Raw genomic sequence first — 25,210 nt, forward strand, 5'->3', positions numbered from 1 at the left:
TCAGTACACATTACCAAGCCTTTCTACCCGTGTTTCTGATTTCCTGATTCCTGTGCCTCGTTCTCGTTCTCACTTAACCTCTGATGTGCTGTTTGCACCTTGCCCCACCCTTTTGCCTGTTTTCACATTTTCGATCTAGCCTGGTGTTTTGGATTGCCTGTGTGTATATTTGTTCACTGTAAATAAACATCACTTCTGCACATACGTCCTCCTACCTCGTACCTGACACATTTCTTCTTCTTCTTTTGGCTGCTCCCAATTACGGGTTGCCGCAGCGGCTCTTTCATCTCCATTGCTCCCTGTCTTCCACGTCCTTCTCTACCACACCTGCCACTTTCATGTCCTCTCTCACCACATCTATGTATCTCCTCTTTGGCCTTCCTCATTTTCGTGTGCCTGGCAGCTCCATCCTCAACATTCTCCTTCCAACATGCTCTGCATCTCTTCTCAGGATGTGCCCATATCATCTCAGTCTCATCTCTCTTAGCTTAATTCCCAAGCTCTCCACATGTGCTGTCCCTCTGATGTGCTCATTCCTTATCCTGTCCAACCTTGTCACTCCCATCGCAAACCTTAACATCCTCAACTCCACCACCTCCAACTTCGCCTCCTGTCTCTTCATTAAGGGTATGGTCTCCAATCCATACATCACAGCTGGTCTCACTACTGTCTTATACATCTTACCTTTCACTTTTTCTGGGACTTTCCTATCACAAATGATTCCCGAAATCCTTCTCCAGCTGCTCCACCCTGCCTGCACTCTATTTCTCACCTCACTATCGCAGCCCCCATTTTCCTGCACAGTTGACCCCAGGTACTTGAATTCACCAACTTTCTTTACGTCTACTCCTTGCATCTTCACTACACTCTCATCCCCATTCTCACTGATGCACATGTATTCTGTTTTGCTACTGTTCACCTTCATTCCTCTTCGTTCCAATGCGTACCTCCATCTCTCCAAACCCAACTCAACCTCCTTTCTACTTTCACCACATATCACAATATCATCCACAAACATCATGTTCCATGGTGACTCTTGCCTCACTTCATCCATCAAGCTATCCATCACTATGGCAAACAAGAAAGGATTCAAAGCAGATCCTTGATGAAGTCCCACCTTCACCTTGAACCATTCAGTCATTCCAACTGCACACCTCACTGTTAGATTAGATTAGATTAGATTAGATTAGATTAGATTAGATTAGATTAGATTAGAAAGAACTTTATTGATCCCTTTGGGCAGGTTCCCATTGTTTCACTGTTCTCATACATGTCTTGCACCACTCTAATATACTTCTCATTCACTCCACACTTTCTCATACAATACCATAACTCATCTCTCAGCACTCTATCGTATGCCTTCTTCAGGTCTACAAGCACACAGTGTAACTTTCTCTGGCCTTCCCTGTACTTCTCCATTAACATTCTTAAAGCAAAAATTGCATCTGACGTGCTCTTCCTTGGCATAAACTCGTACTGCTGTTCACAGATTGCTACCTCTCTTCTCAATCTCGTCTCCAATACCCTTTCCCATAACTTCATGGTGTGGCTCATCAATTGTATCCCTCTGTAATTACTGCAGCTCTGTACATCTCCCTTATTCTTGTATTTTGGGATTAGCACACTCTTTTGCCATTCATTCGGCATTTTCTCATTCTCTAGGATCTTATTGAACAATCTTGTTAGGAACTCCACAGTTGTCTCACCCAAACATCTCCAAGCCTCAATCAGGATACCATCTGACTACTTTCCCAGTCTTCGTTCTTTTCATGGCTGCCCTCACCTCATCCTTACTAACCAACTCTGCTTCCTGATTTGCTGTCTCCAATGAATCTGACCTTTTCTCTCTTGGATTCTCCTCATTTAATAAATCCTCAAAGTACTCTTTCCACCTTCTTAATACACTCTCTTTGTTTGTCAGCACATTTCCATTTACATCTTTCATCACTCTTACCTGCTGTACATCCCTCGCTTCCCTGTTTCTCTGCCTAGCTAGTCTGTACAGATCTTTCTCTCCTTTTTTGGTCTCCAGTCTTTTGTACAACTCCTGGTATGCATCTGCTTTTGCCTTCGCTACTGCTCTTTTTGCCTTCTGTCTTGTCTCTCTGTATAACCGCCTGCTTTCCTCATCTCTCTGATCGTCCCAATTCTTCTTTGCTAGCCTCTTCTCTTTTATAATTTCCTGCACTTCTTTGTTCCACCACCATGTCTCCTTGTTTTCCTTTCTCCTTCCTGATGACCACCCTAGCACCTTCCTTGCTGTCTCTCTTACTAGTATAGCAGTAGTATCCCAATCTTCTGGCAGACTTCCATTACCACTCAATGCTCATCTCATTTCTTCCCTAAACTCCTTCTGATGTTCAACCTCTTTTAGTTTCCACCACTTAATCTTCGGCTCCACTATTTCACGGTTCCTCTTTTTCACTTTCAATCTCATCCTTCACACGACCACTCGATGTTGTCTCGCTACACTCTCCCCTGCCATCACTTTACAGTCTCCAATCTCCTTCAGGTTACCCCTTCTGCAGAGTATGTAGTCCACCTGTGTAGATCTTCCTCCACTCTTAAATGTCACCCTGTGCTACTCTTTCTTCTCAAAGTATGTATTGACTATTGCCAAATTCATCCTCTTTGAAAAATCAACCACCATTTGCCCTTCCACATTTCTCTCTCTTACACCATATCTGCCCATCATGTCCTCATCTCCTCTGTTTCCCTCGCCAACATGTCTGTTGAAATCTGCTCCTATCAGCATGTGCTCCTCCCTCAGTATACTTTCTACCACTTCATCCAACTTTTCCCAGAAAGACTCTTTCGCTTCATTTTCACATCCAACCTGTGGGGCGTATGCACACACAACATTCATTACCACTCCTTGAATCTCCAACTTCATGCCTATCACTATCTGGCACACTCTTCACATCAATCACACCTTTGACCAACTTTCCCCTCAAAACAATACCAACACCATTTCTCTTTCCATTGACTCCATAATAAAACAACTTGCATCCACCTCCAATGTTCTTGGACTTGCTTCCCTTCCACCTCGTCTCCTGCACACACAAAATGTCCAACTTCCTTCTTTCCACCATACCTGCTAACTCTCTCGCTCTACCAGTCAGTGTTCCCACATTCAGTGTTCCTACCCTCAATTCTAAGCTCCTTCCCTTTCATCTTTCATGCTCTCTCCCAACATGCCTCCCCCTTTCTTTTTCCTCCTCTGTTTTGGTGCAACAGTAGCATAGTTTCCACCGGCACCCTGTTGACCAACAGAACCGGAAGCAGTCGTTGTTAACCCGGGCCCCAACTGATCCGGTATGGTCTTTCTCTTTTCAATCCGCATGTTAGATTTGGCAGGCGGCACGGTGGTGTAGTGGTTAGCGCTGTCGCCTCACAGCAAGAAGGTCCGGGCTTGAGCCCCATGGCCAGCGAGGGCCTTTCTGTGCGGAGTTTGCATGTTCTCCCCGTGTCCATGTGGGTTTCCTCCGGGTGCTCTGGTTTCCCTCACAGTCCAAAGATATGCAGGTTAGGTTAATTGGTGACTCTAAATTCACCGTAGGTGTGAATGTGAGTGTGAATAGTTGTCTGTGTCTATGTGTCAGCCCTGTGATGACCTGGCGACTTGTCCAGGGTGTACCCCACCTTTCGCCCATAGTCAGCTGGGATAGGCTCCAGCTTGCCTGCGACCCTGTAGAAGGATAAAGTGGCTAGAGATAATGAGATGAGATGAGACCTTCCCTGGCTTCGCTCTCCATTCACAGACCAGCACTCGACCTCTCCCTCGCTTCCATATGTGCATATGTGCATAGAGTTTAAATCCTGTGGTGGGCTGCAGAAGATTTTGTGGATGATCACATGAGCTGTGAGGTATAAAAGGTTGGGAGCTTCTGTTCTCTCGGGTTCAAGCCTGGGCTTTGGCTTGACATTCAAGGACATTCATAAGCCTCTTCTGAAACCAGAAATGGATTTATACCCTTGCTCAAGTCTGTCTCATGACACGAATTGTTCATAGGGGTCTATGGAGAGTTCTTTGGACTTCATAGGGTTTTTTTTCTTTTTTTTGTCTGACATGCACTGTGAATTGTAGGTACAGGTGTGTGCTTTCCCAAATCACATCCAATAAGATAAACTCTAGCCAAATTCTAAAAACTTATTTAGATCTCAAGATAAACAAAGCAAACAGTGTGCTTTCATTATCTGATTATCCTGAGAAGTTGGAGTGAGTCTGAATACTGCACTTATCTAAATCAGAGGTTTCAGTGTTTGATTTGTAATAAATTTGCAAAAACATCTAAAACATCTTTGTGGCAGTGGAGGCATGGTCAAGCGCCGGTCTGTGACCGGAGGGTGGAGTCAGGGAAGGTAAGTGGCAGAATCACTACACCTGATGTCAATTAACCTGATTGTGTGTCTTCCCAGTGACCGCGGCCTATATAAAGAGAGCGAGAGCAGAGGAAGTGAGCTCTCTCCCCAACCAGATGACTTGTGTGTGTGAGTGCGTGCGTGCGTGCGTGCGTGGCTGGGAGAGTGAAGTTTGCATCTTAAAAGAGCAAAAATAAACAAGTTATTGAATGTTATTCTGGCCTGCTGTCTTTCTGTGCTCCTCCCCCTCCTACGAACTGCCACAGTGGTGCTGAAACCCAGGACCGAGCACAGGAAAAGAACAGCCCCATGCAGTCCTCCCCCTTCGCAGACCTGGTCCACTCCCTCGCCACAGCCCAGCAGAGCCAGCACCAGGCGCTAGTCACCCTCCGGAAGGAGCAAGAGCACCAGTTTGAGGCCCTGGTGCTGGCGCAACAGGAAGATCGACAGGCATTCCGGCACCTCCTCGTGTCGGCAGGGTCCACCATCTCCACTGCCGCGGGCCCTTCTTCCCTCACCCTAACTAAGATGGGCCCGCATGACGACCCCAAGGCCTTCCTCACGCTCTTCGAGCAGGCAGCAGAGGCCTCGGGCTGGCCGGTGGAACAGCGCATGGTGCGCCTCCTCCCCCTGCTAACAGGCGAGGCACAGCTGGCCACGCTACAGCTCCCCGCCAACCGCCGGCTGGCCTACGCGGACCTTCGCCGGGCTGTCCTCCAGCGGGTGGGGCACACCCTCGAACAACAGTGACAACGCTTCCACGCTGTGCGCCTGGAGGAAGTCGGCCGGCTGTTTGCGTTTGGCCAACAGCTCCGGGACGCCTGCTGGCGGTGGTTGAGGGCCGACAACCGTGACACCGAGGGAATCATCGATCAGGTGGTGCTGGAGCAGTTCATAGCCCGCCTACCAGAGGGAACCGCGGAGTGGGTCCAGTGCCACCGCCTGGCATCGCTGGATCAGGCCATCGAGTTGGCGGAGGACCATTTGGCGGCTGTTCTGACGGCAGAACAGCAGACATCCTCTTCTCTCCTCTCCTCTCTCTCTCTCCCCCTCTCTCCTCCTGTGTCTCGTCCTTGCCCCGTTCCTCCACCGCGGAAGCAGGGGCCGGCCCCACCCCAGTCGGCCCGTTGCACCCGCGGTGCCCTCCCATTTTTCCCTTCTGTGTCTGTCTCTTCCTCCCCTCAGGTGAGTGAGCCCCAGATCGCCGGTGCAGAGAGGAAGCCCGGGCCGGTTTGCTGGCGCTATGGGGAGCCGGGCCACCTCCAACAGCAGTGCTCGGCAATGGAAGTGGGCACGGTGGTTCGGATCCCCGACGTGCCAGGAGCCACCCTCAATCGGGCCAGAGCGTATCGCATACTGGTGAGTATCCAAGGGGATACATATCAGGCATTGGTGCACTCTGGCTGTAATCGGACCTCAATTCACCAAAGCCTGGTGCAAGACGAGGCATTGGGGGGAGCACAGGGGGTGAAGGTGTTGTGTGTGCACGGGGATGTTCACAGCTACCCTTTAGTGTCAGTCCACATTTTTTTCCGAGGGGAAAAATTTAGAGTAAAGGTGGCGGTTAATCCTCGCCTCACCCACTCGATAATTTTGGGGACTGATTGGCCAGGATTCGGGGAGTTAATGAGTCATTTAGTGAAGAGTGGGTCCTGCCATAGTTTAGCAGGGGGAGGTCCCGGTGTCGCATTGGTGGGAGCAGCTGTCACAGAGCCGTCTACGTCATCTCCACGTCAGAGTGAGGAGCCTGCGGCTCCTCCTCCCTCTCTTGGGGAATCCCTTGAGGATTTCCTGTTAGAGCAGATGCGAGACGAGACTCTGTGACATGTGTTTGACCAAGTGAGAGTAATCGATGGTCAAACGCTCCAGCCAAACGCCACCCCATCCTTCCCCTATTTTTCTATTATGAAGGATAGGTTATACCGAGTGATGCAGGACACTCAGACTAAAGAGCAAGTCACACAGCTTTTTATTCCAAAAAGCTGCCGGGAATTGGTATTCCAGGGAGCTCACTTTAATCCCATGGCTGGACACTTAGGGCAGGATAAAACACTAGCCCGACTAATGGTCCGGTTCTATTGGCCAGGGATTCACGGCGATGTCCATAGGTGGTGTACGGCGTGCCGCGAATGCCAGTTAGTAAATCCAGTGGCCATTCCAAAAGCGCCTTTGTGCCCTCTCCCATTAATCGAGACCCCGTTCGAAAGAATTGGGATGGATCTCGTCGGGCCATTAGATCGGTCAACATGAGGGTACCACTTTATTTTAGTTCTGGTGGACTATGCAACGCGATACCCGGAAGCAGTGCCTCTTTGCAATATCTCAGCATGCAGTATTGCGGAAGCGCTCTTCCACGTCATCTCCCAAGTTGGAATCCCGAAAGAGATTCTGACTGACCAAGGCACCTTGTTTATGTCACGTACACTGAATGAACTGTATGGGTTATTAGGTATTAAGCCGATCCGCACCAGCGTTTATCACCCACAAATGGACGGTTTAGTTGAACGGTTCAATCGCACCCTCAAGAATATAATTAAAAAATTCGTAAGTGAGGACGCACGGAATTGGGATAAATGGCTCGAACCCTTGTCGTTTGCAGTGCGAGAGGTTCCCCAAGCCTCCACGGGGTTCTCCCCGTTCGAATTATTATATGGGCATAAGCCGTGCGGCATTCTAGATGTGCTGCGAGAAAATTGGGAGGAGGGACCTTCACCAAGTAAAAACAAAATTCAATACATTATTGACCTGCATGCAAAATTCCACACACTCACACACCTAACCCAGGAGAATTTGCGGCAGGCCCAAGAACGGCAAACTCACCTGTACGACAGGGGTACGTGCCTTAGGGAGTTCGCACCGGGAGATAAAGTACTCGTACTGTTGCCCACATCGAGCTCCAAATTGATCGCCAAGTGGCAAGAACCCTTTGAGGTCACACGGCGAGTAGGGGACGTCGACTACGAGGTGAGGCGAATGGACAGGGGTGGGGCGCTACAGATTTACCACCTCAATCTGCTCAAACTCTGGAATGAGGAGGTCCATGTGGCATTGGTGTCGGTGGTTCTGGAGAAGGCGGAGCTGGGGATGGAGGTTCAAAAGGGAGCATTGGCATCGCGTACCTCTCCGGTCCCCTGTGGAGACCACCTCTCCCCGACCCAACTTGCGGAGGTTGCCCAGTTGCAGACTGAGTTTTCAGACGTGTTCTCGCCCCTGCCCGGCCGCACCGACCTCATAGAGCACCACATTGAGACGCCCTCGAGGGTGGTAGTGTGTAGCTGCCCTTACAGGTTACCCGAACACAAGAAAAAAGTGGTTAGGGAAGAACTCGAGGCCTTGCTCGAAATGGGTATCGTCGAGGAGTCCCACAGTGACTGGAGCAGCCCGGTGTTCTTGGTACCCAAGGCCGACGGGTCGGTCCGGTTCTGTGTAGACTATCGAAAAGTCAACGCGGTGTCTAAATTCGATGCGTACCCAATGCCTCGTATTGATGAGTTGCTCGATCGACTAGGCATGGCTCGATTTTACTCGACACTGGATTTGACAAAGGGTTATTGGCAGATCCCCTTGACTCCATTATCCTGAGAAAAAATGGCCTTTTCCACACCGTTCGGCTTACACCAGTTTGTCACACTTCCTTTTGGGTTGTTTGGGGCGCCTGCTACGTTCCAGCAGCTGATGGATAGGGTCCTCCGCCCCCACGCCACCTATGTGGCTGCGTATCTTGACGACACTGTGTTTCCGCTATGTACAATTGGCTGCAGCGGGCCGCCACACCTTGATTTTTGCCGCCGCACCTTCAGGAATACCCCTAGGAGCTATATGTATTCGACTACATTATCCGTTGCTTGCCCAGTCTTTGCGTTTGGGGCCTTTGGGGCGCAGTTCCACTGGCCGAGCTAGCAGTTACTTGATTGGTTTCCACGGGTCGCCGTGGGCTCTGATTGGACAACGTTCCGCCTGGAGCAGTGTAGCCAAGCCAACCTGAGGTAAACTAACTAACGCGATATCTTTCAATTGCAGCTGAGCTTGTTGAAGTATTTCACCAAAACAAGAAAGGCGACAGATGAAGAAACTGGGCAGGTAAGATTCATTTGTGCAAAATAAAAGTCATTCAAGCTAGGGATGGGCATTCGATTATGTTTTCTTCGCCAATTGTCAGGAGAATTAACGATGAATAATCGAATATTAATTAACATCTTTATATTAAAGTAATCATAATTATTGCTATAATTTATCCCATTAGATTCCATGGCGGCCAGCGTCAGCCGTATTGTATCCCATAGTGGCCCGCGTCGGTGTTTTAATAGGCTATATAGGTGAATGGATGACGCCATCATCCCATTTACAGATAAGCCTAAATACTCTTAAGATCAATATTTCAGAACCTCTTCGATTTATTTTCATAATAAAAACACGTCTTTGTAATCAATTATTTTTAAATATTTTAGTTTTACTATAGATCTTGCGGTTTGCAAGCCGTCCTTGGATACAAACCACAGGTTCTATCTGATAGCCTATACACTAAATATCAAAACTTCAGACCCTCTTCGGTGTGTTTTTAGAACCAAAGCCATAATGTTTGTATTTAACTATCTTAGTTTTACTATGAGATGTTCCAGCTCCTTCTTGTCCGTAGTCTAACACTGAGTTGATAGTTGGAATTGAGATGAACCGCCACCGTCATTTTACAAGGCTCCGGTGCGCGCTGTTCAAATGGTAGGCTACATCATTTTTGTTGTGGATGAATTGTATTTATACGCTCCATTATAGTGATGACAGTAAACTTGGACATTTAAAAATGGTCCCATGCCACACTTCGCCATGCTGCTTCATGTTGATTTTTAAGCGATTGACCTACGCTATGGAAGCTCGTAGGTAACTGAAGCCAGGGTACAGCCAAATGTTTGTCCGTGACAGACAGCGAAATTCATTGCTTGAAGACTTGCACTACGCACAACGCAACAACCTATAGGCTATTCATTTTTGTCAATGAACATGAACGTCATTCTTCTTAACGAAATTCTTAATGGTCAATTATCGATTAATCTAGGCTATTGGTTATGTGATGTCCATCCCTAATTCGAGCATACACTGTTGCAGAAAGTACAACACCGATGCAAGTTTTTAAACACAGCCCTTTTTCCGAACCTCAGTGGGTGTGTGTGATCATCTGCGAAATGCCATATCAGATCAGAAATGATCAAAACCACGTTAATTTCAAAATGTCCATGTAAATGTTTTGAAAATATGAACATTTTAGGCAGGTAGCAGTAATCAAGCAGGAGAGCAAAGCAGACTGGCAGAACAGGAAAGAGAATGTGAAGAGAGGGAAGAGAGAGAGGAGAGTAGCCAAAAGAAGGGCAAACACAGGGCCATGGGCTGGGACCCTACATGGGTTGACAAGCCCAGATACAAACCTTGGCTTTACCACACAGACCATAGCAAGTATTCTGTGGCTACTTTAATATCAACCAATTCTGCCACTCATAGTCTTAGTTTTTGTTATTGCTAATTAACACAACAAAGACTGGTCTTTACCAACAGGAATGTTCTGTCGCTTATGTAGCCAGCATAAGCAGACACCAAAAACTGGCTCTCCAAAGAGGCCTTTTATTGAAGGGGTTAGGTGTGGGGGGAATTTAGTTTCCCTGACTGTTTTCTAAACTGCCTTGCTCTGCAGGTTATGCTTGTTCTTTCAAGACTAGGTTTATTCATTTATTCCCTTACAAAGGGTCACCATTTTAGAGTGTGTTTTGTCAAAAAAATTTCTCAGAATGCTCCCGTATCCTCGTACTGGGGTGGGACGTCTGAGCGCAGGTCTTGCCACCGCACCTTTAAACATTTTCTAGGGGAAACACTGCGACATCATTTATAGTAATGACTGGCCACGGCACCTACAACACCTGAGGGCCATCCTTAGGTCGCTGAGGCAAGCGGGTCTCACAGCCAACCCGAAGAAGTGTGCGATTGGGTGGGTGGAAGTATGGTATCTGGGCTTCCACTTGGGCAACGGGCAGGTGCGTCCCCAAATTAACAAGACAGCAGCAATTGCGGCCTGCCCGAGGCCCAAGACCAAAAAAGGGGTGAGACAGTTCCTGGGGCTGGCTGGCTACTATCGTATGTTTATACCTAATTATTCGGATGTCACCAGCCTGCTGACTGATCTCACTAAAAAGGGGGCACCAGATCCTGTCCAGTGGACAAAGCAATGCCAGCGGGCTTTCTCTGAGGTGAAGGCTGCACTGTGCGGGGGGCCACTGTTACACTCCCCTGACTTTTCTCTCCCTTTTATGTTACAGATGGATGCATTGGACAGAGGGCTGGGGGCCGTTTTTTCCCAGGAGGTGGAGGGGGAGGACCGTCCAGTGCTGTACATCAACAGAAAGCTGTCGGTACGCGAGGGGCGCTACAGCACCATCGAAAAGGAGTGCCTCGCGATCAAATGGGCGGTCCTCACCCTCCGCTACTGCCTGCTGGGACGCCCTTTCACCCTCTGTTCGGACCACGTGCCCCTCCAGTGGCTCCACCGCATGAAGGATGCCAACGCGCGGATCACCCGTTGGTATCTGGCACTCCACCCTTTAACTTCAAGGTGATCCACAGACCAGGGGCACAGATGGTTGTGGAGGACTTTCTCTCCCGTCGGGGGGGGACTCGGCTGCAGGCCGGACAGCTGCCCGGCCTGAGTCGGGCGGTGGGGGTATGTGGCAGCGGGGGGGTGGTCAAACGCCGGTCTGTGACCAGAGGGCGGAGTCAGGGAAGGTAAGTGGCAGAATCACTACACCTGATGTCAATTAACCTGTTTGTGTGTCTTCCCAGTGACCGCGCCCTATATAAAGAGAGAGAGCAGAGGAAGTGAGCTCTCTCCCCAACCAGACGACTTGTGTGTGTGCGTGCATGCATGGCTGGGAGAGTGAAGTTTGCATCTGAAAAGAGCAAAAATAAACAAGTTATTGAACGTTATTCTGGCCTGCCGTCGGCCTGCTGTCTTTCTGTGCTCATCCCCCTCCTACGAACTGTCACAATCTTTTTGCTTTGTCATTATTGGTTATTATGTGTAGATTAATGAAAAACATCCAGCACATTTTAAGTGAAATATATAACAAAATAAAGTGCAAAAAGTGAAGGGGATCTGAATATTTTCCCACCATACACACATTATTAGGGCATCAACAGAATATTCTAATTAATTATTTAATTTCATTAATGAAACAATTTAAAATAAGTCAAGTTTCAACTTTCTTGTAGGCAGAGTTGCACAAAGAAGGCCAGCCATCTCAACCACGAGGCTCAGTGAGGATCAAACACATGCAGCAACTGCCCTTTTCACAGTTTGAACATTTTCCAACCACAGAACTGACACTCTGCACATCTGCACGCATGACTTTTGCATTTGAACTGCAAAGACGTTTGACACTCTCACCTGCATTTTAGCATTCTGACCACCAGCTGCTTCTTTCTCATGCCTTCTTTCCACTATTCACCCACCCACCCACCCACCCACCCACACACACACCCACACACACACACACTGAAAGAAGATTATGAGCATAATCATCTTGCTAAAATTATGTTTGAAGTTTAATTACTGTACATCATCCACAGAGCAGTTCATTTTACTGATAATTATATAAACAGGTGAAAATCTGGATTAAAAAATGAGACTAATGTACTGTATTTATTAACATAAAAATGGTTTGGCTGCATTTTGACACACATCACATTCAGATGCTCCTGATTAACTGAATCAGACGTATTAAATTGTATAATTCATTAATTTAGCTTGTTGAATTAAATTAAAGAGGTCACTGTAAGGTACTGCTATAAACAATGAGCATAAAGGCTTTTCCCCGATAATCCATCAGAGTGAGCACAGCACTGCAAACCAATTCATTATTCTGAGCTGGAATAGAGATTCATTGGCACCTAATGAACTTACAAATGTTATCATATCAAAATATACTCGTGGACTCAAACTAGGACTTTTCTTCAAATATGTTCAGCCATGAAAATAAATCCAGACTAAACTGTACATCACTGCACTTATAAACTTGGTAGTGTATTTGAATAACAAAGCGTAGGCTGTATCAACACACTCCACCCACACACACACACAAATAAACCCTGCATTAGTTTTGCCCCACAGACCGTTTCTTCTTTGTTTCTCGTCTGATAGTTCAACAATGATTGGGTTTGAAATTCTGCATGTGTCCCTCTGTCTCATGGGTGAGTGTTAATAATCTCATTTATTGCTTAAATGAAAAAAATTTTTTAAATTGGAAGAAAGTAGAAGAACTTCATACAGTCCAGCACATTATAGCTCTGACAGTAGAATCTGACACTATAAACTATAATTACATTTGTATTCATTACATTGTTCTGTAACTGAAAAAATTTAATTATTCGGGGGAAAAGTTTTTTTTTTCTGTCCAGCTTTGTAATTTGTGATTTTGTTCCTGAGAATTTATAGACTTTTTAAATTCATTCAATTAAAAATGAAACTCAGATGATCAGCTCCAGTTAGAAACACTGATAAAAGCTCATCTATCCTGACTGTATTAAAGTTGTGTGTAATGTGTGAATGAGGTTGTGTGTTTTCTGGGTTGCAGGTTTGCTCTCAGAGACTCTGTGCTCTTTAACTGTGGAGGTGGAAGCTGGAGATAACGCCACTGTTTGGTGCCAACATGAGCTGAGTGATACAGGTTACATCTACTGGTATAAACATATAAATGATTCAGTTCGACATCTTCTTGGCTGTAAGCATTTTTTTGGGTCGAGTCCATCAAAGAATTGTATTTTCTTTCCTGAAAGTGAGCGAATAGTGATGTCTGTTCACGGCAAGAACACGTCTCTCACCATCACCGCAGTAAATGTCTCTGATACAGGACTGTATTACTGCAGCTTCATAGATCTGGACCAAGTGAACTTTAGGAACTCGACCTTTTTACAAGTGAAAGGTAAATTTATAAAGTAAATCATTATAGTAAAAGTTGATTCAGATGGTTGAGGTTGTAAAAATAATGTTTCATTTTTCAGACAGAAATAAAACACTTCCTGAGAACCCGGACAGAGCGAAAGGTTTGTTGTTTTTGTTCTCCAAAAGGCTTCTGTACATTTTTCAATTAAAATATGATGCAGGTTTCAGGATCTAAATGTTTTCTGTAATGTTTTTCTCCAAGGTTCAGTCTCTTCTCCTGTGTTCTTCATACTGAATGTGGTGTTCGGTGCAGTGATTGTGATTCTTCTCAGTGTCCTGATCTTCATCATACTGAAGCACAGAGAAACACACAGAGGTAAAATATTACTCCAATAAAAAAAAAAAATTAATAATAATAATAATAATAATAATAATAATAATCTTTGCTTTGTGTTGCTTTAGGTGCTGGAGCAGAAGATAACGAGGTAAATGTGACACTACAATCATTAAAACTAATCAATACACTGATCTGATTTATTAACCTTGATTTAAACTGAAACAGAAATCAACACGTTTGGTTTTTTTTGAGCTGGTGGAAATTTTTTATCCTCTCAATAAAAATATTTTATTTACGTTATTTTATTATTTTCTTAAAATATATAGTGTATAACACGTATAGAGTATACACATATACTGTAAATTAAACTAAAAAAAGACAAAGGGTTTATTGAAGATTAAATAATGATGATTTAAAACTGTATCTCTTTGATAACTTCTGAGCAGATTGAGTTTGAGCTCTCAGGTTGTAATGTGTGGTTTCTGTAGCCGAGGCAGTCTGCTCCTCTTGTTCTTGTTGTTTCTGCTTGAACCCGACACTGCTGTCTTCAACTCAGACCTGGAAACTGAGAGGCTCAAAATATTCCACTGCTCTCTTGTTGCAGGACACGTCACATTTCATTTTTACCATCTGAGGATATTTTAGAAACATTTTTGTTTTAAATCAAAATGTTTGAGTGCAGCTGAAAACAAAAAGTAAAATTCAGCAGAAAATATATAGTTAAATAGAACTTAGTGATATTTTGTCAATAATAGAATCAGTTCATGCTTCATGAAAATGTGCTCATTCTTTAAAACAGAGTTTCTCAAACATTTTACTTGTAAAATTAAATTTCCAGAAACTCCTCATTATCTCATCTCATCTCATTATCTGTAGCCGCTTTATCCTGTTCTACAGGGTCGCAGGCAAGCTGGAGCCTATCCCAGCTGACTACGGGCGAAAGGCGGGGTACACCCTGGACAAGTCGCCAGGTCATCACAGGGCTGACACATAGACACAGACAACCATTCACACTCACATTCACACCTACGGTCAATTTAGAGTCACCAGTTAACCTAACCTGCATGTCTTTGGACTGTGGGGGAAACCGGAGCACCCGGAGGAAACCCACGCGGACATGGGGAGAACATGCAAACTCCACACAGAAAGGCCCTCGCCGGCCACGGGGCTCGAACCCGGACCTTCTTGCTGTGAGGCGACAGCGCTAACCACTACACCACCATGCCGCCACTCCTCATTATTATTATCATTATTTAAATACAAGTATATTTTTACATATCTCTTTATAAATCACAAATATTTTATTCTTGAAAATTTCACTGACAGAACATTCGGCCAGAGCTGATATTATTTATAGGTAACATATTATTTATATGTTTTTTTACTTACTGAGGTTTGGATTAAATCCACAGGAGACACACAGGCTAATAATTATAACTGTAATAACAGAATGATAAATATAAAGAACAACCAATATAATATTAATAATAAATATTAATAGTAATAACAATTAACAGATAACTTTAATGATTTTCCTTGGTTTTGATTTCCACCACTGTGCAAAGGCCTGTTTCTAGCCAGCCTTCATGAGTAGAGCATTTTAATCTGAATAGTTTGATCTTCAGGTGTTTTGCTCCATCAGGTTTATTCTCAGGAACAATGAAAGCACACATGCTAAAGTCGAGGAGAAAATCCTCAAGGTTCTCAGAGAATGAGGCTCTCAAGTTTCTCCACCATGAGGGTTTTATGATCTCGACACATCTCGAGGAAATATGTGAGGTTCACCTGATTTATTATTTATATCTGATCATCTCTGTGTGCGGGGCGGCCCGGTGGTGTAGTGGTTAGCGCTGTCGCCTCACAGCAAGAAGGTCTGGGTTCGAGCCCCGTGGCCGGTGAGGGCCTTTCTGTGGAGAGTTTGCATGTTCTCCGTGTGGGTTTCCTCCGGGTGCTCTGTTTTCCCCCACAGTCCAAAGACATGCAGGTTAGGTTAACTGGTGACTCTAAATTGACCGTAGGTGTGAGTGTGAATGGTTGTCTGTGTTTATGTGTCAGCCCTGTGATAACCTGGCGACTTGTCCAGGGTGTACCCCGCCTCTCGCCCGTAGTCAGCTGGGATAGGCTCCAGCTTGCCTGCGACCCTGTAGAACAGGATAAAGCGGCTACAGATAATGAGATGAGATGAGATCTCTGTGTGTCCTCTGTGTCTCTGCAGGATCCGGACTCCGACTCGTTGCGTTACGCTGCACTACAGTTCTCAAAGAAGAAAACCAAGAGGAGCGAGAGACGTGATGAAAATGTGGATTCACATGTTCTCTATTCTTCTGTCAGACAGAGTAATGTGTGTACATAATGTTATATATCAGTTACTGTTTACTAAATATGAAACAGATGTTTCTGATGCTCTGAGGTTGAAGGGATTCGACCTTTTATAAACTCACAGTTACAGAATATGGGATTGTAAAACTGCAAGAGCTTCAGGATTCTGCACATTTCTTTTTACTATAGACCTTGTATTAAGTCTCTCTAGGCTTAAAAAGGATAAAGCGGCTAGAGATAATGAGATGAGATGAGTTTATCATCCAGTGTAATAATAAATTCAGGTGCAAATAGATACATTTCTTTATTTTGGACTTGTTTCTAAGAAAATAACAGATTTGTTGAAGCTCTGGCAATAAAACCTGCTCTTTGTATCAGTCACTAATGCTGATGTTGTGTGTAAACGCTGTGTCCCATAAAGTAATACAGTCGCCTCCTCAGTGAACAGCGACTCCGCCATGACGCTCCTGGAGACACTGAACTGATGGAGTCTCGGTCCGGGAGAGAAAACCTAAAGCCCGCCCACACACAACACTGATTGGTCCAATCAGGATGCTTGTGCTCTCTCTCTCTCTCGGGAACTTACGGGATAGTTGGGATGTCTGCAGCTACCGTACCTTGACTGTCAACCTGTTTGGGTTAGCACGCAAAGCTAACCTGGCACCAGTACATTGTAAAAAAAAAATTACACCAAACTTGGCTGTTGATATATTTATGTTAGGGTGTTTTCACACTTGGTCCCTTTCAGCCATCTAACCGAACTCAGATCGATGACTCAGCATTTTTTGCGCATATGTGAACACCCCAACCATACCCAGACCCCTTTAAAGCGAACCGAACTGAGACCACCTCAGGAGGTGGTCTCAGTACGGTTCACTAAAAATCAACGGTACGGTTCGCCTAATCTGCGCATTGTGAACAAAAAGCGCACCGGGTTCACTTTGCCTTTTTCACTGTAGTTTAACCTTCTTCGTTTGCCGTAGTTGGTCATGTGACTGTAGCAGGGAAACTCAACTTCCTTTTGGAACTTACCACAGTCGCTTTACAGTTCTCTGAACTTACTGACTGACGAGTCGGCCACAATAATATAACTATATTATATATATCTCATCTCATCTCATTATCTCTAGCCGCTTTATCCTTCTACAGGGTCGCAGGCAAGCTGGAGCCTATCCCAGCTGACTACGGGCGAAAGGCGGGGTACACCATGGACAAGTCGCCAGGTCATCACAGGGCTGACACATAGACACAGACAACCATTCACACTCACATTCACACCTACGGTCAATTTAGAGTCACCAGTTAACCTAACCTGCATGTCTTTGGACTGTGGGGGAAACCGGAGCACCCGGAGGAAACCCACGCGGACACGGGGAGAACATGCAAACTCCACACAGAAGGGCCCTCGCCGGCCCCGGGGCTCGAACCCAGGACCTTCTTGCTGTGAGGCGACAGCGCTAACCACTACACCACCGTGCCGCCTATTATATATATATATATATATATATATATATAATATAATAAATTTATTTTCCTTAATCCGCACTATTTTGATCAAAAAATACAGCAGGGCAAGCATGGCAGCAGACATTTTGATTCAAGAGAAAATTACCCAGAATTCCGTGCACTGGGGGTCTGAGGGCTCTAGAGGACCTGGTGTGAACAGAAAGAGGACTGAGGCCCCATCAAAGCTTAACTGGACCAGAAAGAGAACCCAGTCCTCTTTGTAATAAATTCACAGTGTGAACACAAAAAGAACTGAGTTCTTTTTCTGTTGGTCCACTTTTTGGTCCATTTAAAGAGGACTGAGTCTGGTTCCTTTAAAGGGGACCAGGTGTGAAAACATCCTTAGTTAGTTTGTATGTGTATTATCTCTCAACGCCTCCCGCCATTACGGCTGTAGCTATGTGATTGGATAAGAAACAGCCAATCAGAATGACTTTCTCCCAGTTTGTGATTGGCTGGTTTTGTGGCACATTTGTAACGCTGTGTCAGGTTGCGCGAGCGTGCAGGCAGATTTGAGCGCGCGCAGGAATGAAGTCCAAAAATAACCCCAGAGCAATCAGACCCCGCCTCCTCCCCTGTTGGACGCGCGCATGCGCACACAGATACTGGACTGTCGTCACGTGACTGCAACCCGAGACACCGCATTTTGAGAACTCCTTGTTTGTGATGAGGATCGTTAGCTTTACAGTTTCCACTGCAGTTATCCGCGACTCCAAACACAATCTTATAGTTAGTGATGATCAGATAAATCTTCATGAAACACTGAAGTTTTCCAGCCAGTTGTGTTGAGAATCGGTTCATTTCTCGAGGCTTCACTTGCTCACTAGAGCCACCTGCTGGTCAAACGATCAATCATCCAATCACGCAGACAGTCCAGAGGCTGGTGGACAGCAGTTCATCAATCCAGTGTTAAAGAAAGATTCATTTATAAACAGTGGTGTAGTGGAGATTTTTAAAGTGAAGGTACGCGATTCGTGACGTCATCGATTTGATATCATGTCAGAAGCGATAGCCTTTGTTTGGTCGCTTATGTTTGGTATGAATGATTTGTATAAATGTTACGTTCTTTTAACAACACAAGAGGGCACAAGAAGACACTTATTTTTCAGACATTTTTATGTGTGCAATTTTCATTCGTGTTTGTCAGTACAGCCCAACTGTTATGGCGAAAAGCCGCGGTTTATTTTGTCTCCAATAAATATGCCGAAATGGCTAAAGAGGAACAAATTCGCCTTCTCCTTCCGAATGCATCGTCGTAGACAGCACCACTCTGCTGCTGGAACTCAACATAAACCTTGCATAGGTTTAACATGGACTATCAGGCGTGAAGCCAAAATATTGGAAATTATGATACACAAACACCTTTGTTCATGTTCGATTCATGTTCATTTGAGCCGAGCTGCATTCGGAATTCGATATTTTTACTAGCCTACTTACTGCCGTGGCAACAGCTACAGCATGTGTCCAGAAGTTCAAAAAAAAGTCACGTCACTCACTCACATCGCATACAAACCAGCAATGGGCTGAAATTTATTATAAAAGGCACCAATCGAATAAATCAAGCATTTAGTCTGGCGCGATTGAGGCACCTGCGTATACAAAATACATGACATGCAGCCATTGGGTTAAGCCCTACCATGCACTCCTTCTTAAAGACTTGAGTATTTCTTTAAATTTATTGTCATTTCACATTTTTGGATGTACAACAAAACACTAAACAGGAAGGCCACAAAGATTATGAATTTTAAATCATATATATAATACAGTATGTGGTGAAATTATCCGCGTAAGGATGACCAGGCAGGCGATTATATCAGTTCTGTTGCCCTCTCGGTGCTGCTACCATGAACGCCCGGAAATCACACACACACACACACACACACACACACACACACACACCCTACTGTTATTATTAGGCTATTCAAAATCATAGGCCTATACTGAGCAAAAATCGCATTAGAACTTCAAAGATCATAAAGCATTAAACCGACAGATCGTGCTGCCTCGAAAGTGAAAAAATAAAATCTCACCTCGGGAGAAGTGGGTGGACGGCGTGCCCCCGCGTACCACGCCCACTACACCCCTGTTTATAAATATATTCTACACATCTGAATAGAACTTAGACATTCAACTAGTGTATATACAATATATTTTAGTATATAGAATTAGTATATTTCATATATTTCCATGTTTAGTCTTATATGAGGGCGGCACGGTGGTGTAGTGGTTAGCGCTGTCGCCTCACAGCAAGAAGGTCCTGGGTTCGAGCCCCGTGGCCAGCGAGGTCCTTTCTCTGTGGAGTTTGCATGTTCTCCCCGTGTCCGCGTGGGTTTCCTCCGGGTGCTCCGGTTTCCCCCACAGTCCAAAGACATGCAGGTTAGGTTAACTGGTGACTCTAAATTGAGCGTAGTGAATGTGAGTGTGAATGGTTGTCTGTGTCTATGTGTCAGCCCTGAGATGACCTGGCGACTTCTCCAGGGTGTACCCCGCCTTTCGCCCGTAGTCAGCTGGGATAGGCTCCAGCTTGCCTGCGACCCTGTAGAAGAGGATAAAGCGGCTACAGATAATGAGATGAGATGAGTCTTATATGAAATAATTGAGCAACATAATAGATCATAATAATGGTATTACTACAGTTACAATGATGCTTGGTGAGAAGTAGGAAACAATGTCCTTGTGGGACTGGACAGAAGAACTGATGGAACTGATATGCCTATGGGACTCAAATATCTGACTGATTTTTATTAATGAATAGAATGTGTTCCACAGTGTTGGGGCTAAGATGAATTTCTTTCTTTCTTTCGAAACAATTTCACCCATCTTTAACACACACACACATTCACATGAAACAGAAGAGGCTGGGACACAAACATTTCAAAGCAAGGAGACATAAATGTGGGGATACATCCTTCTGTTTTGGCCAGTACTGAAAGGGTCTTCTGATTCAGAAATGTATAACATGCACTACATCCTATATAATCTATATAATATATATCTTATGTATATATATACAGTGGTGCTTGAAAATTTGTGAACCCTTTAGAATTTTCTATATTTGTGCATAAATATGACCGAAAACATCATCAGATTTTCACACAAGTCCTAAAAGTAGATAAAGAGAACCCAATTAAACAAATGAGTCAAAAATATTACAATTGGTCATTTATTTATTGAGGAAAATGATCCAATATTACATATCTGTGAGTGGCAAAAGTATGTGAATCTTTGCTTTCAGTATCTGGTGTGACCCCCTTGTGCAGCAATAACTGCAACTAAACGTTTGGGGTAACTGTTGATCAGTCCTGCACACCGGCTTGGAGGAGTTTTAGCCCATTCCTCCGTACAGAACAGCTTCAACTCTGGGATGTTGGTGGGTTTCCTCACATGAACTGCTCGCTTCACGTCCTTCCACAACATTTCGATTGGATTAAGGTCAGGACTTTGACTTGGCCATTCCAAAACATTAACTTTATTCCTCTTTAAACATTCTTTGGTAGAACGACTTGTATGCTTAGGGTCGTTGTCTTGCTGCATGACCCACCTTCTCTTGAGATTCGGTTCATGGACAGATGTCCTGACATTTTCCTTTAGAATTTGCTGGTATAATTCAGAATTCATTGTTCCATCAATGATGGCAAACTGTCCTGGCCCAGATGCAGCAAAACAGGCCCAAACCATGATACTACCACCACCATGTTTCACAGATGGGATAAGGTTCTTATGCTGGAACGCAGTGTTTTCCTTTCTCCAACCATAACACTTCTCATTCAAACCAAAAAGTTTTATTTTGGTCTCATCCATCCACAGAACATTTTTCCAATAGCCTTATGGCTTGTCCACGTGATCTTTAGCAAACTGCAGACAAGCAGCAATGTTCTTTTGGGAGAGCAGTAGCTTTCTCCTTGCAACCCTGCCATGCAGACCATTGTTGTTCAGTGTTCTCCTGATGGTGGACTCATGAACATTAACATTAGCCAATGTGTGAGAGGCCTCCAGTTGCTTAGAAGTTACCCTGGGGTCCTTTGTGACCTCACCGACAATTACACGCCTTGCTCTTGGAGTAATCTTTGTTGGTCTACCACTCCTGGGGAGGATAACAATGGTCTTGAATTTCCTCCATTTGTACACAATCTGTCTGACTGTGGATTGGTGGAGTTCAAACTCTTTAGAGATGGTTTTGTAACCTTTTCCAGCCTGATGAGCATCAACAACACTTTTTCTGAGGTCCTCAGAAATCTCCTTTGTTCGTGCCATGATACACTTACACAAACATGTGCTGTGAAGATCAGACTTTGATAGATTCATGTTCTTTAAATAAAACAAGGTGCCCACTCACACCTGATTGTCATCCCATTGATTGAAAACACTTGACTCTAATTTCACCTTCAAATTAACTGCTAATCCTAGAGGTTCACATACTTTTGCCACTCACAGATATGTAATATTGAATCATTTTCCTCAATAAATAAATGACCGACTATAATATTTTTGCCTCATTTGTTTAACTGGGTTCTTTTTATCTACTTTTAGGACTTGTGTGAAAATCTGATGATGTTTTAGGTCATATTTATGCAGAAATATAGAAAATTCTAAAGGGTTCACAAACTTTCAAGCACCACTGTACCTTATGCATGGTTCCAGTAGAATGACATTATGCTTTATGATTATCTCACTGTTGTCACTGTTGAGAAATGAATACGATGTTATCAAAACAAACCGTGGATGACCAGAGATGTCAAGCAGCTGCTGAGGGATCGTGGCACAGCCTTTAGGTCTGGCAACATGGAAGTGTACAGTCTTGCCAGATCCAACCTAAAAAGAGGTATTAAAGAAGCAAAAGCAGCCTACAGGAGGAAAATCGAGAGACACTTTAGCGTGGGGGACCTCTGGTGCATCTGGCAGGGAATCCAGCACCTCACAAACTTTAAGGGCTCCAAAGATTCAAACACCAGTACCAGCAGGAACCTCGCTGAGGAGCTCAACCATTTCTTCGCACGTTTTGAGGTGACTGAGGCAGAGACTGGGTCCACACTGTTAGCACCCACGAGCGACCTGGCACTCACAGTGAGCATGGAGGAGGTCAGGAGAGTGCTCCATGGTGTGAACCCCAGGAAGGCTGCCAATCCAGACGGTATCCTACAAAGAGTACTGAAGGGCTGCACGGACCAGCTGACTGAGGTATTCACTTCAATCTTCAACCTCTCTCTGTCATCCTGTACTGTCCCCAAATGCTTCAAATCTGCCATCATTGTGCCCATCCCTAAGAAACCATCTGTCAGTAGCCTCGCTGACTACAGACCTGTGGCTCTTACCTCGACAGTTATGAAATGCTTTGAAAGGCTGGTGCTAAAATACATCAAAGCCTCTCTCCCTCCCAGTTTGGATCAGCATAAATTTTCATACAGAGCCAACAGATCGACAGGAGATACTATCAATACAGCCCTCCACAGTGTGTTGACACATGTGGAACGACCCAGCTCATATGTATGAATGTTGTTCGTGGACTTTAGTTCTGCTTTTAATACTATCATGCCCTGCAGAATGATGTCCAAACTTTACAGTCTAGGTGTCAGCCATCACATCTGCAGATGGATTAAGGACTTTCTTACAGACCGTCCACAGTCAGTTAGGCTGGGGTTCCACCACTCCTCAGTCCTGGCCCTCAGCACTAGTGCCCCCCCAGGGCTGTGTACTGAGTCCTTTGCTATACACCCTATACACCCATGACTGTACACCTGTCCACAACTGCAACATCATTATTAAGTTCGCGGACGACACTACTGTGGTAGGACTGATACATTATAATGACAAGACTACCTACAGGGATGAAGTCCAGAAACTCACTGCTTGGTGTTCTGACAACAACCTGGTACTCAACTCCTCAAAAACAAAAGAGTTGGTGATAGATTTTTGGAGGAAGAGGGAGGAACCTGCCCCTCTCTACATCAAAGGGGACATTTTGGAGAGGGTCAGTGGCTTCAGATTCTTGGGAACACATATCTCTCAGGACCTCACATGAACTATTAACACCACTGCTCTTGTGAAAAAAGCACAGCAGAGACTGTACTTTGAGATCACTGAGGAAAGTCAACCTGTCCCAGAAACTGATGTTGTCCTTTTACAAATGTTCTGTGGAAAGCATCATCACCCATGACATCTTGGTGTGGTTTAAGAGTTGCACCATGGCTGACAAAAAGGTTCTGGAGAGAGTCAGGAAGTCGGCACAGGACATTACACGGACACAGCTGCTGCCCTTACTGACGGACATATAACACCAGATGCTTGTGCCATGCAGAAAACATCATCAAGGACTGTTCTCACCCAGGAAACAGCCTGCTTATGCTGCTGCCTTCTGGAAGGCGCTATAGATCCGTACAGGCCCGCACCTCTAGACTCATGAACAGTTTTTATCCAAATGCCATAAAACAACTCAACTCTTAGTTGAATTATGTGCAATATTCTGTGCAATATTTTCTGGACTGTGCAATGCACTTGCCCATCACTTTATTAACTTGTTGTTTTATGTCACTGTCTGCTGCATATGAGGTGTGCTGTTTTATATTTATTACACTTATTTTATATTGGCCTTTTTTACATTTAAAACATGTGCTGTTTTTATATTTCTATAATTTCTTTAATTTAATATTTTTAAATTGTATTTTTGAAATATATTTTTATATTTTATATTACACTTTTATATTAGGCTTTTGTTTTTATATTGGATGTACCACTTGAGGAGTTGCACTGAAATTTCATTGTACAGCTGTGCAATAACAATAAAGGCATTCAATTCAATTCAGTTCAATTCCCTTGGCTGGGTCCTGCACTGTTCTCCTTGGTCTCATGGACGGCACAGTAACGCCTCACTATAGAGGAAGTGTTGTTGTTGTTGTTGTTGTTGCTGCTGTAAGTTAGCTCCTTGACACACAACAAACAATTCACCTTGGGAATAAAAACCTCCTGTAAATACTGAACAGATGTAATGGAATTGACAGTTCTATATAAAACCCATCAGAATAATAAATATGGTATGTTTAACCTTATTATTTGATACAGTTGTAAAATGTTGATATATCTTCTTTTTGCTGCTGGCTTCATTTTAAGGCTTTCACAAATAATATTGTAACTTTAACATTACAAACTCTCTACAGTATATTTAAAAACAGAAATGAGCAACAATACCTGTGAAAAACAGCCATAAACAGATTGTGGGACAATACTTATGTTTTTATATAAAGAAATGAGACCAAAGTGCCGTTTAAATACAGATTTATTATATTTAGTTTCTTACATCCAGTCAGATATCCAGTCAAACAGATAAGGTTAAAGGTCAGAAGTTATCACTGGGAATTAATGTTAATTAAGTTTAGTTTAGTCAGGGAACAGTAACGTCATTAGCAGCTCTAACCAGAGCTACTGTGATATTTCAGCAAATTCTGAGATGCGATTCTTTGTCGTGGCAGAAAATATACAAGATTATTTCATGCACGCGCTCTGACAACGTAACTCTTATCAGTCTCTGAGGACAAAGTTGGCTCTTCATGTAACATTAGGCTTTTTGTAATGTGAACTAATCAAGTTGAAGTTTGAATTGCGTCTATTTTTGGCTAAAAGTAAAGTATTAAATTATTCTGTAAACCTCGTCTGTAATATTGCAGGAGATAATCTGCTATACATTTAAAACTCAGCTCCCCTCTTTTATCTAAACCAACCTTGACTAACTAGAGGGTTTGTGATACTGTGAAATGTCAATTACACAATAAGTTAAT

General features: G+C 44.3%; 1 protein-coding gene across 3 annotated transcripts; it reads left to right on the forward strand.

Annotated features, from left to right (window-relative positions):
* The first annotated feature begins 12,491 nt into the window (after positions 1–12,491).
* LOC132872862 (uncharacterized) lies at positions 12,492–17,237 on the forward strand. 3 transcript variants are annotated; one of them, XM_060907969.1, is made up of 7 exons: positions 12,492–12,588; positions 12,972–13,319; positions 13,399–13,440; positions 13,542–13,655; positions 13,742–13,764; positions 15,832–15,957; positions 16,357–17,237. In XM_060907969.1, exons 1-7 carry the CDS (start codon positions 12,546–12,548, stop codon positions 16,357–16,359), a joined length of 699 nt encoding a protein of 232 aa, XP_060763952.1. In that variant the 5' UTR covers positions 12,492–12,545; the 3' UTR covers positions 16,360–17,237. The 3 variants fall into 3 exon arrangements, with proteins under 3 accessions (XP_060763952.1, XP_060763953.1, XP_060763951.1); XM_060907970.1 differs by having other exon boundaries at positions 12,972–13,077; positions 13,174–13,319; positions 15,832–17,237; XM_060907968.1 differs by having other exon boundaries at positions 15,832–17,237.
* The last annotated feature ends 7,973 nt before the right edge of the window (positions 17,238–25,210 follow it).

Source organism: Neoarius graeffei, chromosome 24 (genome assembly GCF_027579695.1).
Source record: "Neoarius graeffei isolate fNeoGra1 chromosome 24, fNeoGra1.pri, whole genome shotgun sequence".
In the NCBI taxonomy this organism is placed as follows: Eukaryota; Metazoa; Chordata; class Actinopteri; order Siluriformes; family Ariidae; genus Neoarius; species Neoarius graeffei.

Coding starts and splice junctions, on each gene's coding strand:
- LOC132872862 (XM_060907968.1), top strand. CDS start 12,546: ATGATTGGGTTTGAAATTCTGCATGTGTCCCTCTGTCTCATGG. Junction 12,589..12,971: donor TGTGTCCCTCTGTCTCATGG/GTGAGTGTTAAT, acceptor TCTGGGTTGCAG/GTTTGCTCTCAGAGACTCTG. Junction 13,441..13,541: donor GAACCCGGACAGAGCGAAAG/GTTTGTTGTTTT, acceptor TTTTTCTCCAAG/GTTCAGTCTCTTCTCCTGTG.